The sequence below is a fragment of the Salmo trutta genome, unplaced genomic scaffold (assembly GCF_901001165.1).
Source record: "Salmo trutta unplaced genomic scaffold, fSalTru1.1, whole genome shotgun sequence".
Taxonomy (NCBI): Eukaryota; Metazoa; Chordata; class Actinopteri; order Salmoniformes; family Salmonidae; genus Salmo; species Salmo trutta.
The window spans coordinates 2,811,110-2,835,359 of record NW_021822962.1 but is presented as its reverse complement, the minus strand read 5'-3'; the positions used below and the strand labels follow the sequence as shown (position 1 = coordinate 2,835,359).

Here is a 24,250-nt window from a genome sequence, read left to right as displayed (position 1 = left end):
AGTTATGGTGACAATAGTTGAAATGGATGACAAAAAGCTGTGTGGAAGCCTTATTTTAAAATCTGTGTGGAAGCCTTATTTCAAAAGCTGTGTGGAAGCCTTATTTTAAAAGCTGTGTGGAAGCCTTATTTTAAAAGCTGTGTGGAAGCCTTATTTCAAAAGCTGTGTGGAAGCCTTATTTTAAAAGCTGTGTGGAAGCCTTATTTTAAAAGCTCTGTGGAAGCCTTATTTCAAAAGCTGTGTGGAAGCCTTATTTCAAAAGCTGTGTGGAAACCTTATTTCAAAAGCTGTGTGGAAGCCTTATTTTAAAAGCTGCGTGGAAGCCTTATTTTAAAAGCTGTGTGGAAGCCTTATTTCAAAAGCTGTGTGAAAGCCTTATTTTAAAAGCTGTGTGGAAGCCTTATTTTAAAAGCTGTGTGGAAGCCTTATTTCAAAAGCTGTGTGGAAGCCTTGTTTTAAAAGCTGTGTGGAAGCCTTATTTTAAAAGCTGTGTGGAAGCCTTATTTCAAAAGCTGTGTGGAAGCCTTATTTCAAAAGCTGTGTGGAAGCCTTATTTTAAAAGCTGTGTGGAAGCCTTATTTTAAAAGCTGTGTGGAAGCCTTATTTTAAGATGAAATGAGAGCAAACACAGTGTCCCAAATAGCACCCTATTCCCTACATAGTGCACTACTTTGGACCAGAGCCCTATCGGGTGACATTTGGGATGCAGAATATTGTAAGTTACCGTGTCCTGGTTGGCGGTGATGTTCCTATGGAGAGACAGACATGCTGAGAGTGTCTTCTTCTTGGTTGGGGTTAGGTTTAGTCTTATCAGGCAGAGACAGAGCTAGGGTCTCTTCCTGGTCGTCGTTAGGTCTGGTCCTATCAGGTAGAGACAGAGCTAGGGTCTCTTCCTGGTTGTGGTTAGGTCTAGTCTTATCAGGCAGAGACAGAGCTAGGGTCTCTTCCTGGTCGTCGTTAGGTCTGGTCCTATCAGGTAGAGACAGAGCTAGGGTCTCTTCCTGGTTGTGGTTAGGTCTAGTCTTATCAGGCAGAGACAGAGCTAGGGTCTCTTCCTGGTCGTGGTTAGGTCTGGTCCTATCAGGTAGAGACAGAGCTAGGGTCTCTTCCTGGTCGGGGTTAGGTCTGGTCCTATCAGGTAGAGACAGAGCTAGGGTCTCTTCCTGGTCGGGGTTAGGTCTGGTCCTATCAGGTAGAGACAGAGCTAGGGTCTCTTCCTGGCTGGGGTTAGGTCTGGTCCTATCAGGTAGAGACAGAGTTAGGGTCTCTTCCTGGTTGGGGTTAGGTCTGGTCCTATCAGGTAGAGACAGAGCTAGGGTCTCTTCCTGGCTGGGGTTAGGTCTGGTCCTATCAGGTAGAGACAGAGCTAGGGTCTCTTCCTGGCTGGGGTTAGGTCTGGTCCTATCAGGTAGAGACAGAGCTAGGGTCTCTGGGGGTGAGGAAGCAGCTCCATCTTTACTGCTGGGTTCCGGCTCTACAAACCCACTGAAAAAAGAGACACATACTGTACAATTAAATTCAACTGCCCTGGACAGAGAATTCCAATTCAACTGCACTGGACAGAAAAATCCAATTCAACTGCACTGGACAGAAAAATCAAATTCAACTGCACTGGAAAAAAAAACCCAATTCAACTGCACTGGACAGAGAATTCCAATTCAACTGCACTGGACAGAGAATTCCAATTCAACTGCACTGGACAGAAAAATCCAATTCAACTGCACTGGTCATCATATAATGTCGCTGGTAGGTTTGACTTTTACATACATTGTGTGTGTCTAATGTATGTGTGTGTGTGTGTGTATGTGTGTGTCTAATGAATGTGTGTGTGTGTGTGTCTAATGTATGTGTGTGTGTATGTGTGTGTCTAATGAATGTGTGTGTGTGTGTGTCTAATGTATGTGTGTGTGTGTGTGTGTATGTGTGTGTCTAATGAATGTGTGTGTGTGTGTGTGTGTGTGTGTGTGTGTGTGTGTGCTTGTGAGGCCTACCTACCTAACAGAGTCGGAGTCACAGGACTCCTTGCGGCTGGTCTCTAACAGGTCCTCCTGGGAGTGGAAGCGTTGCAGTTTGCAGCCGCAGCGCAGCACGGCCTGGGACACAGAGTAATGGGTTCTCCCTGAGGCGCAGGCCTCTATCTGGGACACCCCCAGCTCCGACTGCAGGAAGAGGTGCAGACAGCTGTCTGACAGAAGCAGATTACTCTCCAGGGTCCTGGCATGAAATACCAATGGGCATATTAGAAAATGGAACTCTGGTACTATACCAACAGACCCATAAATACAAATGGATATTCATGGGTATGTTGATTTGTTTAACATTAGTCAAATATAACCTATTACAGTGTCTATTGTTCACTACAGCCAGAAAAACACAGGAAGCACAACCTAGTGCAGCAACGAGGAGGCATATGCATATGTGTAACAAATGTTTAGTAGGCCTTTAACTCTTGAGTATAACCGTTGTTTTTCTAGTATTTTTTTACAACTATTTTTCTTGTTATTTTTGTAATGTTTGTTAGGAGGACACTCACAGTTGAAGGAACTTCTGGAGGCCCTTCATCCTCTCTGTGATCTGCTGGGCATTGTTCAGGCTAAAGAAAGGGTTCTTAGGTGGTAGTTCAGGTAGCTGGACCCTGGAAATGGAGACAATCAAATCAAAACACACTTAAAGGGTCAATCTGGGATTGGTACATCCATTTTCTGGACTGTTTAATTAATTATATATAATCATTGATTCTTAAAGAATCTAAAATAATTGGCACCTTTTTTAACAACCACTAGTTAGAGACACAAGACATGTGGAAGTATTTTCATTATGTATATTTGTTAAATGTGTCCCCAGCTATCTTAGGTCAATATGCTATACATATAGAGTATGCCATCCTCCTATGAATACCTACATGAGTAGGGAGTTTGCCTGTAGTTTCTGCCGGAGCCAAACAAACTCACGGTACCTTCTCCTCACACAGGAGATCTTCTTAGTGAAGCAGAGACTGTTGGTCTGAGGAGAGACAACAGCAGTTTAACACTGATATTCCATCATCCGTATGAACAGGTGGAGAAAACTAAAACGGACCCTTACCTTAACCATAGCCTTAACCTAAATTGAACCAATTCGGAAATGAAATATTGGTTTGCACGTCAGCCACATCCCCTTTGTTTTCCCCCATTGTCTCAGGACATCATACTTACATGTATACAGATTTCATAGTCCATGTGGGCATGCCAGAAGTCATTCTTCTGAATCCGAGGATCCCGAACCCAGACGCTGATAAACTGCTCCATGGGGAGGAGAGGAGAGAGACTGAGGAGGTAAGGAGAGAGACTGAGCCACACTTAACTAAACTGTGGATGAGAAGTGAGAATGCACGGTCTGAGGCAAAGATGGAAGTTTTACAGGGCAGAAATATAGGAAGTGCAATCATTGACTCACTCCAACTCTAGACATGTAGGATCTTAATTTGATCATTATTTTGTTGCTGAGCATTGTCCTCCACAGCAGGAAATGCAAACATGTAGTGTATTTGAGTTTTAAAAAGGCTTCTAAATTTAGCAATTTCCTATTTGAAATTTCAGACTTGATTTGCCCTAACAAAAAATGTATCAATCCCTACAAAACTGTTCATTCATTATAATCCACATAATAATTCACATTTCCTGTTCTGCAGGATTATTTTCCTGCTGTAGAAAACTAGCTCAAATGAAGATCCTACATCTGTTTATCAGAAAACCCTGTGCCTTTTACAGGTTGGTCCAGTTTATTTACTGTACCGCAGAGTGAAAGCAGAAGTAGTGCTGATCTCTCTCTCTTACACCATCTGATTTGGGATTTACAGTATGTTTTCAGGAGGAATGAAACATCTTTAGATCTGTAGATTTCTACCCACAGTACTGTCCAGCTAGTTCAACCTACTGAAGCAGGAAGAGACCCCCACAGTACTGTCCAGCTAGTTCAACCGACTGAAGCAGGAAGAGACCCCCACAGTACTATCCAGCTAGTTCAACCTACTGGAGCAGGAAGAGACCCCCACAGTACTATCCAGCTAGTTCAACCTACTGAAGCAGGAAGAGACCCCCACAGTACTATCCAGCTAGTTCAACCTACTGAAGCAGGAAGAGACCCCCACAGTACTGTCCAGCTAGTTCAACCTACTGAAGCAGGAAGAGACCCCCACAGTACTGTCCAGCTAGTTCAACCTACTGAAGCAGGAAGAGACCCCCACAGTACTATCCAGCTAGTTCAACCTACTGAAGCAGGAAGAGACCCCCACAGTACTATCCAGCTAGTTCAACCTACTGAAGCAGGAAGAGACCCCCACAGTACTATCCAGCTAGTTCAACCTACTGAAGCAGGAAGAGACCCCCACAGTACTGTCCAGCTAGTTCAACCTACTGAAGCAGGAAGAGACCCCCACACCGACCCTCACTGAGCAACACTACCCACAGTACTATCCAGCTAGTTCAACCTACTGAAGCAGGAAGAGACCCCCACAGTACTATCCAGCTAGTTCAACCTACTGAAGCAGGAAGAGACCCCCACAGTACTATCCAGCTAGTTCAACCTACTGAAGCAGGAAGAGACCCCCACAGTACTATCCAGCTAGTTCAACCTACTGAAGCAGGAAGAGACCCCCACAGTACTGTCCAGCTAGTTCAACCTACTGAAGCAGGAAGAGACCCCCACAGTACTATCCAGCTAGTTCAACCTACTGAAGCAGGAAGAGACCCCCACAGTACTGTCCAGCTAGTTCAACCTACTGAAGCAGGAAGAGACCCCCACACCGACCCTCACTGAGCAACACTACCCACAGTACTATCCAGCTAGTTCAACCTACTGAAGCAGGAAGAGACCCCCACAGTACTATCCAGCTAGTTCAACCTACTGAAGCAGGAAGAGACCCCCACAGTACTATAAAGCTAGTTCAACCTACTGAAGCAGGAAGAGACCCCCACAGTACTATCCAGCTAGTTCAACCTACTGAAGCAGGAAGAGACCCCCACAGTACTGTCCAGCTAGTTCAACCTACTGAAGCAGGAAGAGACCCCCACAGTACTATCCAGCTAGTTCAACCTACTGAAGCAGGAAGAGACCCCCACACCGACCCTCAATTGGCAACATTACCCACAGTACTGTCCAGCTAGTTCAACCTACTGAAGCAGGAAGAGACCCCCACAGTACTATCCAGCTAGTTCAACCTACTGAAGCAGGAAGAGACCCCCACACCGACCCTCACTTGGCAACATTACCCACAGTACTGTCCAGCTAGTTCAACCTTCTGAAGCAGGAAGAGACCCCCACAGTACTATCCAGCTAGTTCAACCTACTGAAGCAGGAAGAGACCCCCACACCGACCCTCACTTGGCAACATTACCCACAGTACTGTCCAGCTAGTTCAACCTACTGAAGCAGGAAGAGACCCCCACAGTACTATCCAGCTAGTTCAACCTACTGAAGCAGGAAGAGACCCCCACAGTACTGTCCAGCTAGTTCAACCTACTGAAGCAGGAAGAGACCCCCACAGTACTGTCCAGCTAGTTCAACCTACTGAAGCAGGAAGAGACCCCCACACCGACCCTCACTGAGCAACATTACCCACAGTACTATCCAGCTAGTTCAACCTACTGAAGCAGGAAGAGACCCCCACAGTACTATCCAGCTAGTTCAACCTACTGAAGCAGGAAGAGACCCCCACAGTACTGTCCAGCTAGTTCAACCTACTGAAGCAGGAAGAGACCCCCACAGTACTATCCAGCTAGTTCAACCTACTGAAGCAGGAAGAGACCCCCACACCGACCCTCACTGGGCAACATTACCCACAGTACTGTCCAGCTAGTTCAACCTACTGAAGCAGGAAGAGACCCCCACAGTACTATCCAGCTAGTTCAACCTACTGAAGCAGGAAGAGACCCCCACAGTACTGTCCAGCTAGTTCAACCTACTGAAGCAGGAAGAGACCCCCACACCGACCCTCACTGAGCAACACTACCCACAGTACTATCCAGCTAGTTCAACCTACTGAAGCAGGAAGAGACCCCCACAGTACTGTCCAGCTAGTTCAACCTACTGAAGCAGGAAGAGACCCCCACAGTACTATCCAGCTAGTTCAACCTACTGAAGCAGGAAGAGACCCCCACAGTACTATCCAGCTAGTTCAACCTACTGAAGCCGGAAGAGACCCCCACAGTACTATCCAGCTAGTTCAACCTACTGAAGCCGGAAGAGACCCCCACAGTACTATCCAGCTAGTTCAACCTACTGAAGCCGGAAGAGACCCCCACAGTACTATCCAGCTAGTTCAACCTACTGAAGCCGGAAGAGACCCCCACAGTACTATCCAGCTAGTTCAACCTACTGAAGCAGGAAGAGACCCCCACAGTACTATCCAGCTAGTTCAACCTACTGAAGCAGGAAGAGACCCCCACAGTACTATCCAGCTAGTTCAACCTACTGAAGCAGGAAGAGACCCCCACAGTACTGTCCAGCTAGTTCAACCTACTGAAGCAGGAAGAGACCCCCACAGTACTGTCCAGCTAGTTCAACCTACTGAAGCAGGAAGAGACCCCCACAATACTATCCAGCTAGTTCAACCTACTGATGCAGGAAGAGACCCCCACAGTACTGTCCAGCTAGTTCAACCTACTGAAGCAGGAAGAGACCCCCACAGTACTATCCAGCTAGTTCAACCTACTGAAGCAGGAAGAGACCCCCACAGTACTATCCAGCTAGTTCAACCTACTGAAGCAGGAAGAGACCCCCACACCGACCCTCACTGAGCAACATTACCCACAGTACTATCCAGCTAGTTCAACCTACTGAAGCAGGAAGAGACCCCCACAGTACTATCCAGCTAGTTCAACCTACTGAAGCAGGAAGAGACCCCCACACCGACCCTCACTGAGCAACATTACCCACAGTACTATCCAGCTAGTTCAACCTACTGAAGCAGGAAGAGACCCCCACACCGACCCTCACTGAGCAACACTACCCACAGTACTATCCAGCTAGTTCAACCTACTGAAGCAGGAAGAGACCCCCACAGTACTGTCCAGCTAGTTCAACCTACTGAAGCAGGAAGAGACCCCCACAGTACTATCCAGCTAGTTCAACCTACTGAAGCAGGAAGAGACCCCCACAGTACTATCCAGCTAGTTCAACCTACTGAAGCCGGAAGAGACCCCCACAGTACTATCCAGCTAGTTCAACCTATTGAAGCTGGAAGAGACCCCCACAGTACTATCCAGCTAGTTCAACCTACTGAAGCCGGAAGAGACCCCCACAGTACTATCCAGCTAGTTCAACCTACTGAAGCCGGAAGAGACCCCCACAGTACTATCCAGCTAGTTCAACCTACTGAAGCAGGAAGAGACCCCCACAGTACTATCCAGCTAGTTCAACCTACTGAAGCAGGAAGAGACCCCCACAGTACTATCCAGCTAGTTCAACCTACTGAAGCAGGAAGAGACCCCCACAGTACTGTCCAGCTAGTTCAACCTACTGAAGCAGGAAGAGACCCCCACAGTACTGTCCAGCTAGTTCAACCTACTGAAGCAGGAAGAGACCCCCACAATACTATCCAGCTAGTTCAACCTACTGATGCAGGAAGAGACCCCCACAGTACTGTCCAGCTAGTTCAACCTACTGAAGCAGGAAGAGACCCCCACAGTACTATCCAGCTAGTTCAACCTACTGAAGCAGGAAGAGACCCCCACAGTACTATCCAGCTAGTTCAACCTACTGAAGCAGGAAGAGACCCCCACACCGACCCTCACTGAGCAACATTACCCACAGTACTATCCAGCTAGTTCAACCTACTGAAGCAGGAAGAGACCCCCACAGTACTATCCAGCTAGTTCAACCTACTGAAGCAGGAAGAGACCCCCACACCGACCCTCACTGAGCAACATTACCCACAGTACTATCCAGCTAGTTCAACCTACTGAAGCAGGAAGAGACCCCCACACCAACCCTCACTGGGCAACATTACCCACAGTACTATCCAGCTAGTTCAACCTACTGAAGCAGGAAGAGACCCCCACACCAACCCTCACTGGGCAACATTACCCACAGTACTATCCAGCTAGTTCAACCTACTGAAGCAGGAAGAGACCCCCACACCGACCCTCACTGAGCAACATTACCCACAGTACTATTACATGATACACTGAAAACAATATCTAAAACCTCAGACACACATATACTTCCCATGGATTTGATTGATAAAAGACTCCAGTCGTACCTGGAACACAAGGTTGTTAATCACTTCTCTCATTCTTCAAGTTCAGATCCCGATCAGATCACATCCACAGCGGACTGGGGAATGAATGAACGTTACGCTCTGAGAGAACAGCTGATCCTCGTCCTCTTTATTATGGACAAACAGGTCTGAAGGTATCCAGTCACAGGACAGAGGATTGAGGAACACCTTGTGCTGCTTCCATAAACCTCTGATATAAAACATGTTATTGTGTACCATATAAGGTAACGGAGATGTTCTGTCTGTATTTGTTGTTGTTCTGTTGGACCGTCTGACCTGGAAGTACCTAATAAAACCCTATACAACCCTAGGATCAGGATGGTAACTACACTGACCCTGATAGAACCACTGCTCTGTTCTCTAGTAAAACAGTGTGTAGTAACCAACACTGTCTTTACCTCCTGACCTGGATGACAATTGCAATGTCACTGTGTGTTTATATGTGACACTGCAATGCTCGTTCTGCTGAGCTTCCTCGTTTGAATGCCATTTCAGAGTACTTGAGCACACCTGGAAGTCACAGGTGTGTATCCACATAGTACAAATACAACTGTCATGTCTCTATGGCTGTATCTCTTTCTCTGGTCATCAAATCTACTGAACAAGGTGTTACTGTAGCTTATATGGTACCATCTTGTTAAGGTACAATCAACAATATTTGCTGCTGTACAATGGTCATTCAATGAATGATATATTGTCATTAATTCTTGAAGAATATAATTTAGAAATGCAGTCTTTGTACAACTGTCCCAAAGCGTGATTGTTTTACTCTGTTGTTTGTGTTTGTTGTCATTGAGTCTTTGTTAATGTGAATAATGTGAGAAACAGAACATTTAAGGTTCACAGGGTGACAGCTAGCTTTATTCACAGACAGACACTTCACAGATCAAAGGTCAACAGGTACACTAACTTAGTCAGTCAGAGGCAGCTCAGAACTAAAGGTTCAACAGAATGGCAGAGTCTCAAATGGCAGACCATTCCCTATATAGTGCACTACAAAGGAAGTAGGGTTCCGTTTGGGATGCAGACATTGCCCCATAACATTCCATTGTCCCATAACATTCCATTGTCCCATAACATTCCATTGTCCCATAACATTCCAGTCATGGGAGAGGTGCACAATGAATACAGTGTCAGTCATTTTTGTGTAGGGACTAGAGTTTGTCCTGAACATATATAACTCTGGGCCCCGTAACAAACAATGATTTATCAGTAACAAATATAGGTTGGTGGATAAATATTTGGTTAAGAGTAGCTGAGAACAATCAGTGACTGGGTAGAATTAACATAATCACATCAGATATACTTTTTTCATATGTGATGTCACATTTTGATCAGAGTAACTCATCAAATCCCCATGGTCACTAATAAAACCCTTGGTTATGTTCTACATCAAACAGCATACCGTCTACTATCAAGTTCTACATTAAACAGCATACCGTCTACTATCATGTTCTACATTAAACAGCATACCGTCTACTATCAAGTTCTACATTAAACAGCATACCGTCTACTATCATGTTCTACATTAAACAGCATACCGTCTACTATCATGTTCTACATTAAACAGCATACCGTCTACTATCATGTTCTACATTAAACAGCATACCGTCTACTATCATGTTCTACATTAAACAGCATACCGTCTACTATCATGTTCTACATTAAACAGCATACCGTCTACTATCATGTTCTACATCAAACAGCATACCGTCTACTATCATGTTCTACATTAAACAGCATACCGTCTACTATCATGTTCTACATCAAACAGCATACCGTCTACTATCATGTTCTACATTAAACAGCATACCGTCTACTATCATGTTCTACATCAACAGCATACCGTCTACTATCATGTTCTACATTAAACAGCATACCGTCTACTATCATGTTCTACATCAAACAGCATACCGTCTACTATCATGTTCTACATTAAACAGCATACCGTCTACTATCATGTTCTACATTAAACAGCATACCGTCTACTATCATGTTCTACATTAAACAGCATACCGTCTACTATCATGTTCTACATTAAACAGCATACCGTCTACTATCATGTTCTACATCAAACAGCATACCGTCTACTATCATGTTCTACATTAAACAGCATACCGTCTACTATCATGTTCTACATCAAACAGCATACCGTCTACTATCATGTTCTACATTAAACAGCATACCGTCTACTATCATGTTCTACATTAAACAGCATACCGTTCTACTATCATGTTCTACATTAAACAGCATACCGTCTACTATCATGTTCTACATTAAACAGCATACCGTCTACTATCATGTTCTACATTAAACAGCATACCGTCTACTATCATGTTCTACATTAAACAGCATACCGTCTACTATCATTCAACACTTTTCTACATTTGTCAGTAAACTAAATGTAACACATTTATCAACTTTGATTCACACACACAAAAAAAGTACAATTTCAAGGATTGTGGCAAAGAGTAAATGGGGCAGATATCATATTAGGTGGCCAGTAGTTATCTATTGAGTGTAACACACAGTGAACCCAATACTATACAATATTACTATAGTTAATAAAACAACAGACATCTCACAGTGAACCCAATACTATACAATATTACTATAGTTAATAAAACAACAGACATCTCACAGTGAACCCAATACTATACAATATTACTATAGTTAATAAAACAACAGACATCTCACAGTGGAAGAGCCGGAGGGAGAGCCGGAGGGAGAGCCGGAGGGAGAGCCGGAGGGAGAGCCGAGCCGGAGGGAGAGCCGGAGGGAGAGCCGAGCCGGAGGGAGAGCCGGAGGGAGAGCCGGAGGGAGAGCCGAGCAGGAGGGAGAGCCGAGCCGGAGGGAGAGCCGAGCCGGAGGGAGAGCCGAGCCGGAGGGAGAGCCGAGCCGGAGGGAGAGCCGGAGGGAGAGCCGGAGGGAGAGCCGAGCCGGAGGGAGAGCCGAGCCGGAGGGAGAGCCTCGTGGCCAAGGTGCCCCAGAGGCAGAAGATACAACAAACTAAATCTAGTACTAAACTCCAATACAATCACATGGGCTTCTACGACCACAGTATCAGTAGTCAAAGTCAAACAGAACACAGTGTCCACAGTGATTCAGTCTGCTGCAGTACATGAAGACACTGGGAAAGGAATGCTAAGGGTTAGTTCCAACTCTTCAGACGTAGTGGACACACATCCAGTCACTTTAAGTGCTGGATCCCAAAAAACAAAGGCATGTAATCCAGAGAGATACTCGCACACTTCGTCAGGCTTCGACAAAGAGCTTGGGGTTGAAATGTTCTACAATAGACTGGGGGAGCATTCATCAGTGTGAACCGGCTGTCTGCCTTCATTTCATTAGTTTCAACTCAATCAGAGCCACAGAGAGAGATAGACGTCTCTATGAATGGTTCTGAACTCCACCCCACGCTGCACTACATCCCTAAAGGCATTGTGACCTCACCCAGCACCACAGGAAGCAGGAAGAGGCCCAGCCAACCCCGTAGAGGGCTTTTACACCTGCCACCATGACTCAGTCTACCTGCAGCAGGACATGGTTTCACACACTGAGCCTTTAATGTCAGCTGAAGGAGGACCTTGGTCCGCTGGAGGACAAATGAACCTATGAGATGCCTACAGATGCTTGTCAGTTCACATCCATACTTGTGTACTCACATGCACACACACACACACACTCTACGACACACACACACACACACACCCTTTACTGGTCCTCGTCCCCAGAGTGCCAGGTGAGTTTGTCCTCGTAGAAGGCTACAACCACCTCAGGATACCTGGCGCTGGCCTCCCTGGCTGACAGCAGGGCCACCTCGTCACGGTTCTTCCTGTACAGACACACAGGGATACAAGCCATGATTACAATCATTATACCGTCCCTATGACATATTATTACATAGATAATATCTTTACACATGTAAAGAGAGAGGGAGACTACAACAGGGGGGTAAAGTCCATGTCTTTCTGTTTGTCAGAGCACATCATTATAACTACTTTGGTGCTGTTGCACAATCAAAAGTCTTTACCAGAAATGACTAGTATGTTTGAGGAATGTAGCCTACACTAGTCTGTTGTTTACCAGAAATGACTAGTATGTTTGAGGAATGTAGCCTACACTAGTCTGTTGTTTACCAGAAATGACTAGTATGTTTGAGGAATGTAGCCTACACTAGTCTGTTGTTTACCAGAAATGACTAGTATGTTTGAGGAATGTAGCCTACACTAGTCTGTTGTTTACCAGAAATGACTAGTATGTTTGAGGAATGTAGCCTACACTAGTCTGTTGTTTACCAGAAATGACTAGTATGTTTGAGGAATGTAGCCTACACTAGTCTGTTGCTGCCTGGCATACAGTCAGGAAGACAAGAGGAACCAGTTGTGTGACAGAGAGGTTTTATTCTAAAAACAACAGACAACATCTGCCAACCTTGGAATGTTGGAGTTAGTTGGTGTTTGTTGCAGTCTGTTGTGGCAGTATGGAAGCGATTAACTGTACCATTTGATGAGGAACATGAGTTCTCCGTGTCTGTCTGTGGAGCCGATGATGCGTTCAGGTTCCAGGGGGCACGTGAGGGCAGTGGGAGAATCTGACTCCCAGTCAGCTGGTTCCTGGAGGTCATTATGTCTCTGCTCACTGTACACCTGCTGGGAGGACAACACAACACAGCTGACCAGTCAGAGAGATCTCCTGTTGTGATGAGTTAGAGGAGCATTAGAACACAACAGACCAGTCAGAGAGATCTCCTGTTGTGATGAGTTAAAGGAGCATTAGAACACAACAGACCAGTCAGAGAGATCTCCTGTTGTGATGAGTTAGAGGAGCATTAGAACACAACAGACCAGTCAGAGAGATCTCCTGTTGTGATGAGTTAGAGGAGCATTAGAACACAACAGACCAGTCAGAGAGATCTCCTGTTGTGATGAGTTAGAGGAGCATTAGAACACAACAGACCAGTCAGAGAGATCTCCTGTTGTGATGAGTTAGAGGAGCATTAGAACACAACAGACCAGTCAGAGGGATCTCCTGTTGTGATGAGTTAGAGGAGCATTAGAACACAACAGACCAGTCAGAGAGATCTCCTGTTGTGATGAGTTAGAGGAGCATTAGAACACAACAGACCAGTCAGAGAGATCTCCTGTTGTGATGAGTTAGAGGAGCTTTAGAACACAACAGACCAGTCAGAGAGATCTCCTGTTGTGATGAGTTAGAGGAGCATTAGAACACAACAGACCTGTCAGAGAGATCTCCTGTTGTGATGAGTTAGAGGAGCATTAGAACACAACAGACCAGTTAGAGAGATATTCTGTTGTGATGAGTTAAAGGAGCATTATAATCAAGGCAACGACTCAACGACTCTCCCCGTCTCAATATTTAATAGAGATAAGCGACACTGTACATGCTGAACAAAGATGTTTTGCTCAGGTGTTCTAGACATTTTGTTTGTAATTTAGTCAAAGGGTTGTTGAATCACTATAGTACTATGTGGAAGCAGTGCCAGGCATGGAAAGTGGAAACATTGACTCCAAGGGAACAATGAAACATGTGTATATCTGGAGCAGAATGTCTGGATATCATTCTGGAATTAGAATGCCTCCTTCCTGGTTCTATTCCTATATCAGTCTGCTGAGGTAACTGTTCCACATTACTGTGGAGCTTTTATCATAATATAACAAATGTGTATTTTTGGGTACCGGTATTCTTATTCTATTCCATGATCATATAGTAATAAACCTACATACACACACTGATCTACAGACCAGTCTTCTATTGACATTAATAAACACACTGATCTACAGACCAGTCTTCTATTGACATTAATAAACACACTGATCTGCAGACCAGTCTTCTATTGACATTAATAAACACTGATCTGCAGACCAGTCTTCTATTGACATTAATAAACACTGATCTGCAGACCAGTCTTCTATTGACATTAATAAACACACTGATCTACAGACCAGTCTTCTATTGACATTAATAAACACACTGATCTACAGACCAGTCTTCTATTGACATTAATAAACACACTGATCTACAGACCAGTCTTCTATTGACATTAATAAACACACTGATCTACAGACCAGTCTTCTATTGACATTAATAAACACACTGATCTACAGACCAGTCTTCTATTGACATTAATAAACACACTGATCTACACACCAGTCTTCTATTGACATTAATAAACACACTGATCTACAGACCAGTCTTCTATTGACATTAATAAACACTGATCTGCAGACCAGTCTTCTATTGACATTAATAAACACACTGATCTACAGACCAGTCTTCTATTGACATTAATAAACACACTGATCTACAGACCAGTCTTCTATTGACATTAATAAACACACTGATCTACAGACCAGTCTTCTATTGACATTAATAAACACACTGATCTACAGACCAGTCTTCTATTGACATTAATAAACACACTGATCTACAGACCAGTCTTCTATTGACATTAATAAACACACTGATCTACACACCAGTCTTCTATTGACATTAATAAACACACTGATCTACAGACCAGTCTTCTATTGACATTAATAAACACTGATCTACAGACCAGTCTTCTATTGACATTAATAAACACACTGATCTACAGACCAGTCTTCTATTGACATTAATAAACACACTGATCTACAGACCAGTCTTCTATTGACATTAATAAACACACTGATCTACAGACCAGTCTTCTACTGACATTAATAAACACTGATCTGCAGACCAGTCTTCTATTGACATTAATAAACACACTGATCTACAGACCAGTCTTCTATTGACATTAATAAACACACTGATCTACACACCAGTCTTCTATTGACATTAATAAACACACTGATCTACAGACCAGTCTTCTATTGACATTAATAAACACTGATCTGCAGACCAGTCTTCTATTGACATTAATAAACACACTGATCTACAGACCAGTCTTCTATTGACATTAATAAACACTGATCTACAGACCAGTCTTCTATTGACATTAATAAACACTGATCTACAGACCAGTCTTCTATTGACATTAATAAACACACTGATCTACAGACCAGTCTTCTATTGACATTAATAAACACTGATCTGCAGACCAGTCTTCTATTGACATTAATAAACACACTGATCTACAGACCAGTCTTCTATTGACATTAATAAACACTGATCTGCAGACCAGTCTTCTATTGACATTAATAAACACACTGATCTACAGACCAGTCTTCTATTGACATTAATAAACACACTGATCTACAGACCAGTCTTCTATTGACATTAATAAACACACTGATCTACAGACCAGTCTTCTATTGATATGAATAAACACACTGATCTACAGACCAGTCTTCTATTGACATTAATAAACACACTGATCTACAGACCAGTCTTCTATTGACATTAATAAACACACTGATCTACAGACCAGTCTTCTATTGACATTAATAAACACACTGATCTACAGGTCTTCTATTGACATTAATAAACACACTGATCTACAGACCAGTCTTCTATTGACATTAATAAACACACTGATCTACAGACCAGTCTTCTATTGACATTAATAAACAAGGATTTGATGGAGCCGACCTTTCTGTCATCCCAGATCTCAGTCACTCCGTCATCCCAGATCTCAGTCACTCCGTCATCCCAGATCTCAGTCACTCCGTCATCCCAGATCTCAGTCACTTCGTCATCCCAGATCTCAGTCACTCCGTCATCCCAGATCTCAGTCACTCCGTCATCCCAGATCTCAGTCACTCCGTCATCCCAGATCTCAGCCACTCTGTCATCCTAGATCTCAGTCACTCTGTAACCCAGATCTCAGCCACTCTGTCATCCCAGATCTCAGTCACTCCGGCATCCCAGATCTCAGTCACTCCGGCATCACAGATCTCAGTCACTCTGTCATCCTAGATCTCAGCCACTCTGTCATCCTAGATCTCAGTCACTCTGTAACCCAGATCTCAGCCACTCGGTCCTCCCAGATCTCAGCCACTCTGTCATCCCAGATCTCAGTCACTCTGTAACCCAGATCTCAGCCACTCTGTCATCCCAGATCTCAGCCACTCTGTCATCCCAGATCTCAACCACTCTGTCATCCCAGATCTCAGTCACTCTGTAACCCAGATCTCAGCCACTCTGTCATCCCAGATCTCAGCCACTCTGTCATCCCAGATCTCAGCCACTCTGTCATCCCAGATCTCAGCCACTCTGTCATCCCAGATCTCAGTCACTCTGTCATCCCAGATCTCAGTCACTCTGTCATCCCAGATCTCAGTCACTCTGTCATCCCAGATCTCAGCCACTCTGTGATCCCAGATCTCAGTCACTCCGTCATCCCAGATCTCAGCCACTCCGTCATCCCAGATCTCAGTCACTCTGTCATCCCAGATCTCAGCCACTCCGTCATCCCAGATCTCAGTCACTCTGTAACCCAGATCTCAGCCACTCTGTCATCCCAGATCTCAGCCACTCTGTCATCCCAGATCTCAGTCACTCTGTCATCCCAGATCTCAGCCACTCTGTCATCCCAGATCTCAGCCACTCTGTCATCCCAGATCTCAGCCACTCTGTAACCCAGATCTCAGCCACTCTGTCATCCCAGATCTCAGCCACTCTGTCATCCCAGATCTCAACCACTCTGTCATCCCAGATCTCAGTCACTCTGTAACCCAGATCTCAGCCACTCTGTCATCCCAGATCTCAGTCACTCCGGCATCCCAGATCTCAGTCACTCCGGCATCACAGATCTCAGTCACTCTGTCATCCTAGATCTCAGCCACTCTGTCATCCTAGATCTCAGTCACTCTGTAACCCAGATCTCAGCCACTCGGTCCTCCCAGATCTCAGCCACTCTGTCATCCCAGATCTCAGTCACTCTGTAACCCAGATCTCAGCCACTCTGTCATCCCAGATCTCAGCCACTCTGTCATCCCAGATCTCAGCCACTCTGTCATCCCAGATCTCAGCCACTCTGTCATCCCAGATCTCAGCCACTCTGTCATCCCAGATCTCAGCCACTCTGTCATCCCAGATCTCAGCCACTCCGTCATCCCAGATCTCAGCCACTCCGTGATCCCAGATCTCAGTCACTCCGTCATCCCAGATCTCAGCCACTCTGTCATCCCAGATCTCAGCCACTCTGTCATCCTAGATCTCAGTCACTCTGTAACCCAGATCTCAGCCACTCTGTCATCCCAGATCTCAGTCACTCTGTAACCCAGATCTCAGCCACTCTGTCATCCCAGATCTCAGCCACTCTGTCATCCCAGATCTCAGCCACTCTGTAACCCAGATCTCAGCCACTCTGTAACCCAGATCTCAGCCACTCTGTCATCCCAGATCTCAGCCACTCTGTCATCCCAGATCTCAGCCACTCTGTCATCCCAGATCTCAGCCACTCTGTCATCCCAGATCTCAGCCACTCTGTCATCCCAGATCTCAGCCACTCTGTCATCCTAGATCTCAGTCACTCTGTAACCCAGATCTCAGCCACTCTGTCATCCCAGATCTCAGTCACTTTGTAACCCAGATCTCAGCCACTCTGTCATCCCAGATCTCAGCCACTCTGTCATCCCAGATCTCAGCCACTCTGTAACCCAGATCTCAGCCACTCTGTAACCCAGATCTCAGCCACTCTGTCATCCCAGATCTCAGCCACTCTGTCATCCCAGATCTCAGCCACTCTGTCATCCCAGATCTCAGCCACTCTGTCATCCCAGATCTCAGCCACTCTGTCATCCCAGATCTCAGCCACTCTGTCATCCCAGATCTCAGCCACTCTGTCATCCCAGATCTCAGCCACTCTGTCATCCCAGATCTCAGCCACTCTGTCATCCCAGATCTCAGCCACTCTGTCATCCCAGATCTCAGCCACTCTGTCATCCCAGATCTCAGCCACTCTGTCATCCCGATCTCAGCCACTCTGTCATCCCAGATCTCAGCCACTCTGTCATCCCAGATCTCAGCCACTCTGTCATCCCAGATCTCAGCCACTCTGTCATCCCAGATCTCAGCCACTCTGTCATCCTAGATCTCAGTCACTCTGTCATCCCAGATCTCAGTCACTCTGTCATCCCAGATCTCAGCCACTCTGTCATCCCAGATCTCAGCCACTCTGTCATCCCAGATCTCAGCCACTCTGTAACCCAGATCTCAGCCACTCTGTAACCCAGATCTCAGCCACTCTGTCATCCCAGATCTCAGCCACTCTGTCATCCCAGATCTCAGCCACTCTGTCATCCCAGATCTCAGCCACTCTGTCATCCCAGATCTCAGCCACTCTGTCATCCCAGATCTCAGCCACTCTGTCATCCCAGATCTCAGCCACTCTGTCATCCCAGATCTCAGCCACTCTGTCATCCCAGATCTCAGCCACTCTGTCATCCCAGATCTCAGCCACTCTGTCATCCCAGATCTCAGCCACTCTGTCATCCCAGATCTCAGCCACTCTGTCATCCCAGATCTCAGTCACTCTGTCATCCCAGATCTCAGCCACTCTGTCATCCCAGATCTCAGCCACTCTGTCATCCTAGATCTCAGTCACTCTGTAACCCAGATCTCAGCCACTCTGTCATCCCAGATCTCAGTCACTCTGTAACCCAGATCTCAGCCACTCTGTCATCCCAGATCTCAGCCACTCTGTCATCCCAGATCTCAGTCACTCTGTAACCCAGATCTCAGCCACTCTGTCATCCCAGATCTCAGCCACTCTGTCATCCCAGATCTCAGTCACTCCGTCATCCCAGATCTCAGTCACTCTGTCATCCCAGATCTCAGCCACTCTGTCATCCCAGATCTCAGTCACTCTGTCATCCCAGATCTCAGCCACTCTGTCATCCCAGATCTCAGCCACTCTGTCATCCCAGATCTCAGCCACTCTGTCATCCCAGATCTCAGCCACTCTGTCATCCCAGATCTCAGTCACTCCGTCATCCCAGATCTCAGCCACTCTGTCATCCCAGATCTCAGCCACTCACAATCTCAGTCTCCTGTTCTGCCAGTTCCTCTTTGGGGACTAGCTCTGGTTCCACCGACCGTAGGTTCTCTTCCTCAACCTGATTCTCTCCAGACAAACAGAGGTTTCTCAGGAACTCTTCTATCAGTTCAGGACAGACCAAGTTGTCCTCCGGTTCCCAGGTGTTGTCAGCACTAGAGGCAGAAACAGTGTGAGTGTGTCTATGTACAGCAAGATTTTAATATTAGCCACTGAAGACATGAATGGAATTCATAGACACAACTATTTTTAACTAGTTTAGGATACTACTGTATATGTCCCAAATGGCCCCCTATTCCTTATATATTGCACTAGTGTGTAATTATGTTCAAGAGTAGTGCGTTAGGGAATATGGTGCCATTTGGGAGGCACATGGTCTATTCAACTGTGTTGAAATGCTCTCCTTACTCAGTGAATCCTTTCCACTTCAGATAGTACTCTACTCTTCCATTGGAGACCCTTCGATGGATGATCTTCTCAACCACAAACTCCTGGACGACTGGTGGTGTTGTTGTTGATAGTGTTGTTGTTGTTAATGGTGTTGGTGTTATTATTGTTTCTGCCTTTCTCTGTTTCACATTCTGCTTTTTTCTCATTCTAACCTGCAGGGGGAAAATATATACTTCAAGTTAAGTGTAACTCAGAAAAATATCATTCAGAAAAATGTAGTAGCCTATTTCATTGTGTATTGTGAAGAGGCTATGACTGTATTCACTCCTCATCAGAAATATTATGTACAATCTTTCACGCAACGTTATTACAATGTAACGCGAGCACAATATCGAGGTCCAGACAGAATATCGTCGTCATTATTATCATCATCATCACCATGTGGTTACATTGAAACGTCTAGCAGCCCCGGGTCAAGGGGAAATAAACGGATAGGCTAGCGCATCGCCGTTCTACGCGCGTTCTGTACACATCTATTACTATTTACAAAACAAATGTTTACTGCGGACTCGCCGGTGAAATGACTAGAGGCTGTAACACTGCGGACTGCAGTCACTGACAAACATACACAAACTACACTTAACAGTACATTCATGTATCGTATGATTAACGCTAACGCAGACTAGGCTACATATCGAAGGCTATTACTAATAAACACGTACGCTTTCAGTCCAACTTTGGCGGTGACAGAAATACGCTACGATGTAGCATACGCTGGAGCACGCTGATAGAAAAACAACGCAATGTGTCCAGTGGGTCGTTAGATGCGTAGCCAAATGCAACAATGTTCCAGTGTCTTTACAAAAACTTTTCATGAATGAGTTAAATAAAGATGGCCGGGTTGGGAGCTCGGAGGAAGTGGTTGCCAAGGGAAGAGGTCAAGTCAGAAAAACCGGGAGGAGACGACGCGACATCCGCCAATCACAGACCGATCCGCTTGTCCGCTCTGTCTACAGTGGGAATTCGCTTGGGTTTACTACTGTGTCATTTAATAGTAGGATTTGGCGATACGCTCGGCTATAATGATGATTGTTAGCCGACGGGCATGAGGGAGAGAAGTTGCCTACGCTGTTAAAATAAAGGGTTTTGTAACACTAAAACTAGTGGGAACTGAGCTGAGGAGACGAAACCTTAACTTTGCTGGAGTTTTGAAACACATGGGTGTAAGGGGTTATGAGAGATTTAAGGTGTAGCCTACTGAAACATCCAAGGTGTTCTGAAACATGACGTGGTGTGTTGTAACGCCACATAGTCAAGCGTTGTGGAACACCTTGCCAGAGACTGGGAGCACTAACCAGGAAAAGGTTGAAAACACTATTATGATGTTTCGAGGCCTGTTTCATGCAGAATTAGATCCCTTATCTGTTGGTGTCGTTTCCTCTCTGTAAAGTTCCTAAACATTATCATTGTGTTTCGAATCCTGTCTAGTGCAGAATTAGAACACTTGTGGAGTTTTCAAATTCTGTAAATGGGAGTCCGTCCTCATTGTGTATTCCCTGCTGTTATACGCTGAGAAACTCCTCATAGGTATTCCATATATATTATTATATTCCAAAAGGTCAAATGTATGGTATTATGCTCAAACGAAAGATATGATAAAATATAGTTTTGTGAAAATACAAATTAATACGTTTGTCCAGGATAGTAATTAATGACTACAAAATAAATGTTTTCAAGACCTGATTTTGAAGCTTAATATTTTCTTTGCAAATTATCAAATGACAACAAAACATGAACAGGTATTTAACATTTTAATACTGATAAAGTACGACAGTTCTAAGATCTGTAAGTTATTTATCATATTCATATTCTTCAAAATCAAGGGAAATATGGCATTATATTTCACATTAATAGAACAAAAATACAGGCAATGACTGCTAATGTTAGCAGTAGCACTCACACAAAACTTGTACAAAACTTCAGCCCTTTGCTCAATATGACCGTGAAAAGTTGGATGCAGTAACGTGTGGCGTGGTAGACTAGAGCTAGAGCAGGTTAAATGATCACTGGCTATTTAGTGTAGCATGTAGCATATAGCATGTGAGGCAAGCATCAAACAATATATAAAGCTCGTAAAGCTCATAGGCAAACAAACCAGCAGTATTAACAAAAAAACAGGCCTTCATTAGCATAAAAAACAAGTGCACAAAAGGTGTAAACAATGACTTGTCCATTAACCACTAGATGTAACATCAACAAAACTGATCAATGAATCAAAATGGCTGTTTGACTTGTACTATAAGCATACAATGACCATTAGCTGCCAAAATTCTACATAAAACCAATGTTCTTGTTGAGTGAATTCCTTTTCTGTTTCCTTCTTCAATGTAACAAAGACAGTCATAACACCCTTAAACCTAGCGGTCAAACAGGGAAATGGTTCCAATCGTTTTTCCACCATTTTTCCCATGGGGGATTTTAGAACAGGCTTGGGAGAGGCAAAGGTCGAGTCATCCTCATACAAAACATGACCCGTCAAACCACGCTTCTTAACGCTTGCTTAACCCGGAAGCCAACTGCACCAATGTGTCAGAGGAAACACCGTTCAGCTGACGACCGAAGTCAGCCTGCATGCGACCGACTTTGATCTGAAGCCATTCTTGTGATTATTGTGATTTTGCTATTGTAAATGTTTGTAGGCCTATGTAGCCAGATTGTATCTATGATCGTATGCTGTCCATTCATGTTTTTGGTATGTTATTTTTATATCTGAGAATTAACCAATGATATCAGGCCACACCCGGCCATGATTACAGACACCTGTGTGTCCTCTGGCACTGTATAAACTAGTGACCCGCAGTGTCTGTCATTATACCCTGATGAAGACAGCTTGTCTGTATAAACTAGTGACCCCCAGTGTCTGTCATTATACCCTGATGAAGACAGCTTGTCTGTATAAACTAGTGACCCGCAGTGTCTGTCATTATACCCTGATGAAGACAGCTTGTCTGTTTAAACTAGTGACCCACAGTGTCTGTCATTATACCCTGATGAAGACAGCTTGTCTGTTTAAACTAGTGACCCACAGTGTCTGTCATTATACCCTGATGAAGACAGCTTGTCTGTTTAAACTAGTGACCCCCAGTGTCTGTCATTATACCCTGATGAAGACAGCTTGTCTGTATAAACTAGTGACCCGCAGTGTCTGTCATTATACCCTGATGAAGACAGCTTGTCTGTATAAACTAGTGACCCACAGTGTCTGTCATTATACCCTGATGAAGACAGCTTGTCTGTATAAACTAGTGACCCCCAGTGTCTGTCATTATACCCTGATGAAGACAGCTTGTCTGTATAAACTAGTGACCCACAGTGTCTGTCATTATACCCTGATGAAGACAGCTTGTCTGTTTAAACTAGTGACCCGCAGTGTCTGTCATTATACCCTGATGAAGACAGCTTGTCTGTTTAAACTAGTGACCCGCAGTGTCTGTCATTATACCCTGATGAAGACAGCTTGTCTGTTTAAACTAGTGACCCACAGTGTCTGTCATTATACCCTGATGAAGACAGCTTGTCTGTATAAACTAGTGACCCGCAGTGTCTGTCATTATACCCTGATGAAGACAGCTTGTCTGTTTAAACTAGTCACCCTGCAGTGTTTGTCATTATACCCTGATGAAGACAGCTTGTCTGTATAAACTAGTGACCCACAGTGTCTGTCATTATACCCTGATGAAGACAGCTTGTCTGTATAAACTAGTGACCCGCAGTGTCTGTCATTATACCCTGATGAAGACAGCTTGTCTGTATAAACTAGTGACCCCCAGTGTCTGTCATTATACCCTGATGAAGACAGCTTGTCTGTATAAACTAGTGACCCACAGTGTCTGTCATTATACCCTGATGAAGACAGCTTGTCTGTTTAAACTAGTGACCCGCAGTGTCTGTCATTATACCCTGATGAAGACAGCTTGTCTGTTTAAACTAGTGACCCGCAGTGTCTGTCATTATACCCTGATGAAGACAGCTTGTCTGTATAAACTAGTGACCCACAGTGTCTGTCATTATACCCTGATGAAGACAGCTTGTCTGTATAAACTAGTGACCCACAGTGTCTGTCATTATACCCTGATGAAGACAGCTTGTCTGTTTAAACTAGTGACCCACAGTGTCTGTCATTATACCCTGATGAAGACAGCTTGTCTGTTTAAACTAGTGACCCGCAGTGTCTGTCATTATACCCTGATGAAGACAGCTTGTCTGTTTAAACTAGTCACCCTGCAGTGTCTGTCATTATACCCTGATGAAGACAGCTTGTCTGTATAAACTAGTGACCCGCAGTGTCTGTCATTATACCCTGATGAAGACAGCTTGTCTGTTTAAACTAGTGACCCGCAGTGTCTGTCATTATACCCTGATGAAGACAGCTTGTCTGTTTAAACTAGTGACCCCCAGTGTCTGTCATTATACCCTGATGAAGACAGCTTGTCTGTATAAACTAGTGACCCCCAGTGTCTGTCATTATACCCTGATGAAGACAGCTTGTCTGTTTAAACTAGTGACCCGCAGTGTCTGTCATTATACCCTGATGAAGACAGCTT

General features: G+C 44.7%; 2 protein-coding genes across 5 annotated transcripts in view; both read right to left on the bottom strand.

Annotated features, from left to right (window-relative positions):
- Nucleotides 1-8,412, bottom strand: part of LOC115187713 (sorting nexin-11) — an 8,603-nt gene extending 191 nt beyond the window's left edge. Inside the window, exons 1-7 of one of the 2 annotated variants that reach the window (XM_029746708.1) lie at nt 8,240-8,412; nt 3,195-3,306; nt 2,903-3,003; nt 2,534-2,635; nt 1,996-2,214; nt 1,402-1,485; nt 1-1,347 (exon numbers count right to left, since the gene is read on the bottom strand). The exon at nt 1-1,347 is cut by the window's left edge and continues 191 nt beyond it. In XM_029746708.1, coding sequence (XP_029602568.1) covers nt 750-1,347; nt 1,402-1,485; nt 1,996-2,214; nt 2,534-2,635; nt 2,903-3,003; nt 3,195-3,287 — 1,197 coding nt within the window. In that variant the 5' untranslated portion in view covers nt 3,288-3,306; nt 8,240-8,412 and the 3' untranslated portion in view covers nt 1-749. Of the gene's footprint in view, nt 1,486-1,995; nt 2,215-2,533; nt 2,636-2,902; nt 3,004-3,194; nt 3,307-8,239 lie in introns of both variants that reach the window. The other variant, XM_029746707.1, reaches the window with a different exon arrangement.
- Nucleotides 8,413-11,155: 2,743 nt separating this feature from the next.
- LOC115187706 (chromobox protein homolog 3-like) lies at nt 11,156-20,642 on the bottom strand. 3 transcript variants are annotated; one of them, XM_029746699.1, is made up of 6 exons: nt 20,369-20,636; nt 19,665-19,858; nt 19,240-19,411; nt 12,761-12,909; nt 11,969-12,092; nt 11,156-11,387 (listed from the first exon to the last, which is right to left on the bottom strand). In XM_029746699.1, exons 1-5 carry the CDS (start codon nt 20,519-20,521, stop codon nt 11,972-11,974), a joined length of 789 nt encoding a protein of 262 aa, XP_029602559.1. In that variant the 5' UTR covers nt 20,522-20,636; the 3' UTR covers nt 11,156-11,387; nt 11,969-11,971. The 3 variants fall into 3 exon arrangements, with proteins under 3 accessions (XP_029602559.1, XP_029602560.1, XP_029602558.1); XM_029746700.1 differs by lacking the exon at nt 11,156-11,387 and having other exon boundaries at nt 11,600-12,092; nt 12,761-12,906; nt 20,369-20,642; XM_029746698.1 differs by lacking the exon at nt 11,156-11,387 and having other exon boundaries at nt 11,600-12,092; nt 20,369-20,634.
- Nucleotides 20,643-24,250: the final 3,608 nt, after the last annotated feature.

Excerpts from the sequence above, each read along its gene's own strand:
- LOC115187706 (XM_029746699.1), bottom strand. The coding sequence starts at position 20,521 with ATGAAAAGTTTTTGTAAAGACACTGGAACATTGTTGCATTTGGCTACG. Across the intron at positions 12,910-19,239 it reads CAGAACAGGAGACTGAGATT|CAGGTGTACAGTGAGCAGAG; the intron begins GTGAGTGGCTGA and ends TTGTCCTCCCAG. Across the intron at positions 12,093-12,760 it reads CTCATGTTCCTCATCAAATG|GAAGAACCGTGACGAGGTGG; the intron begins GTACAGTTAATC and ends GTGTCTGTACAG.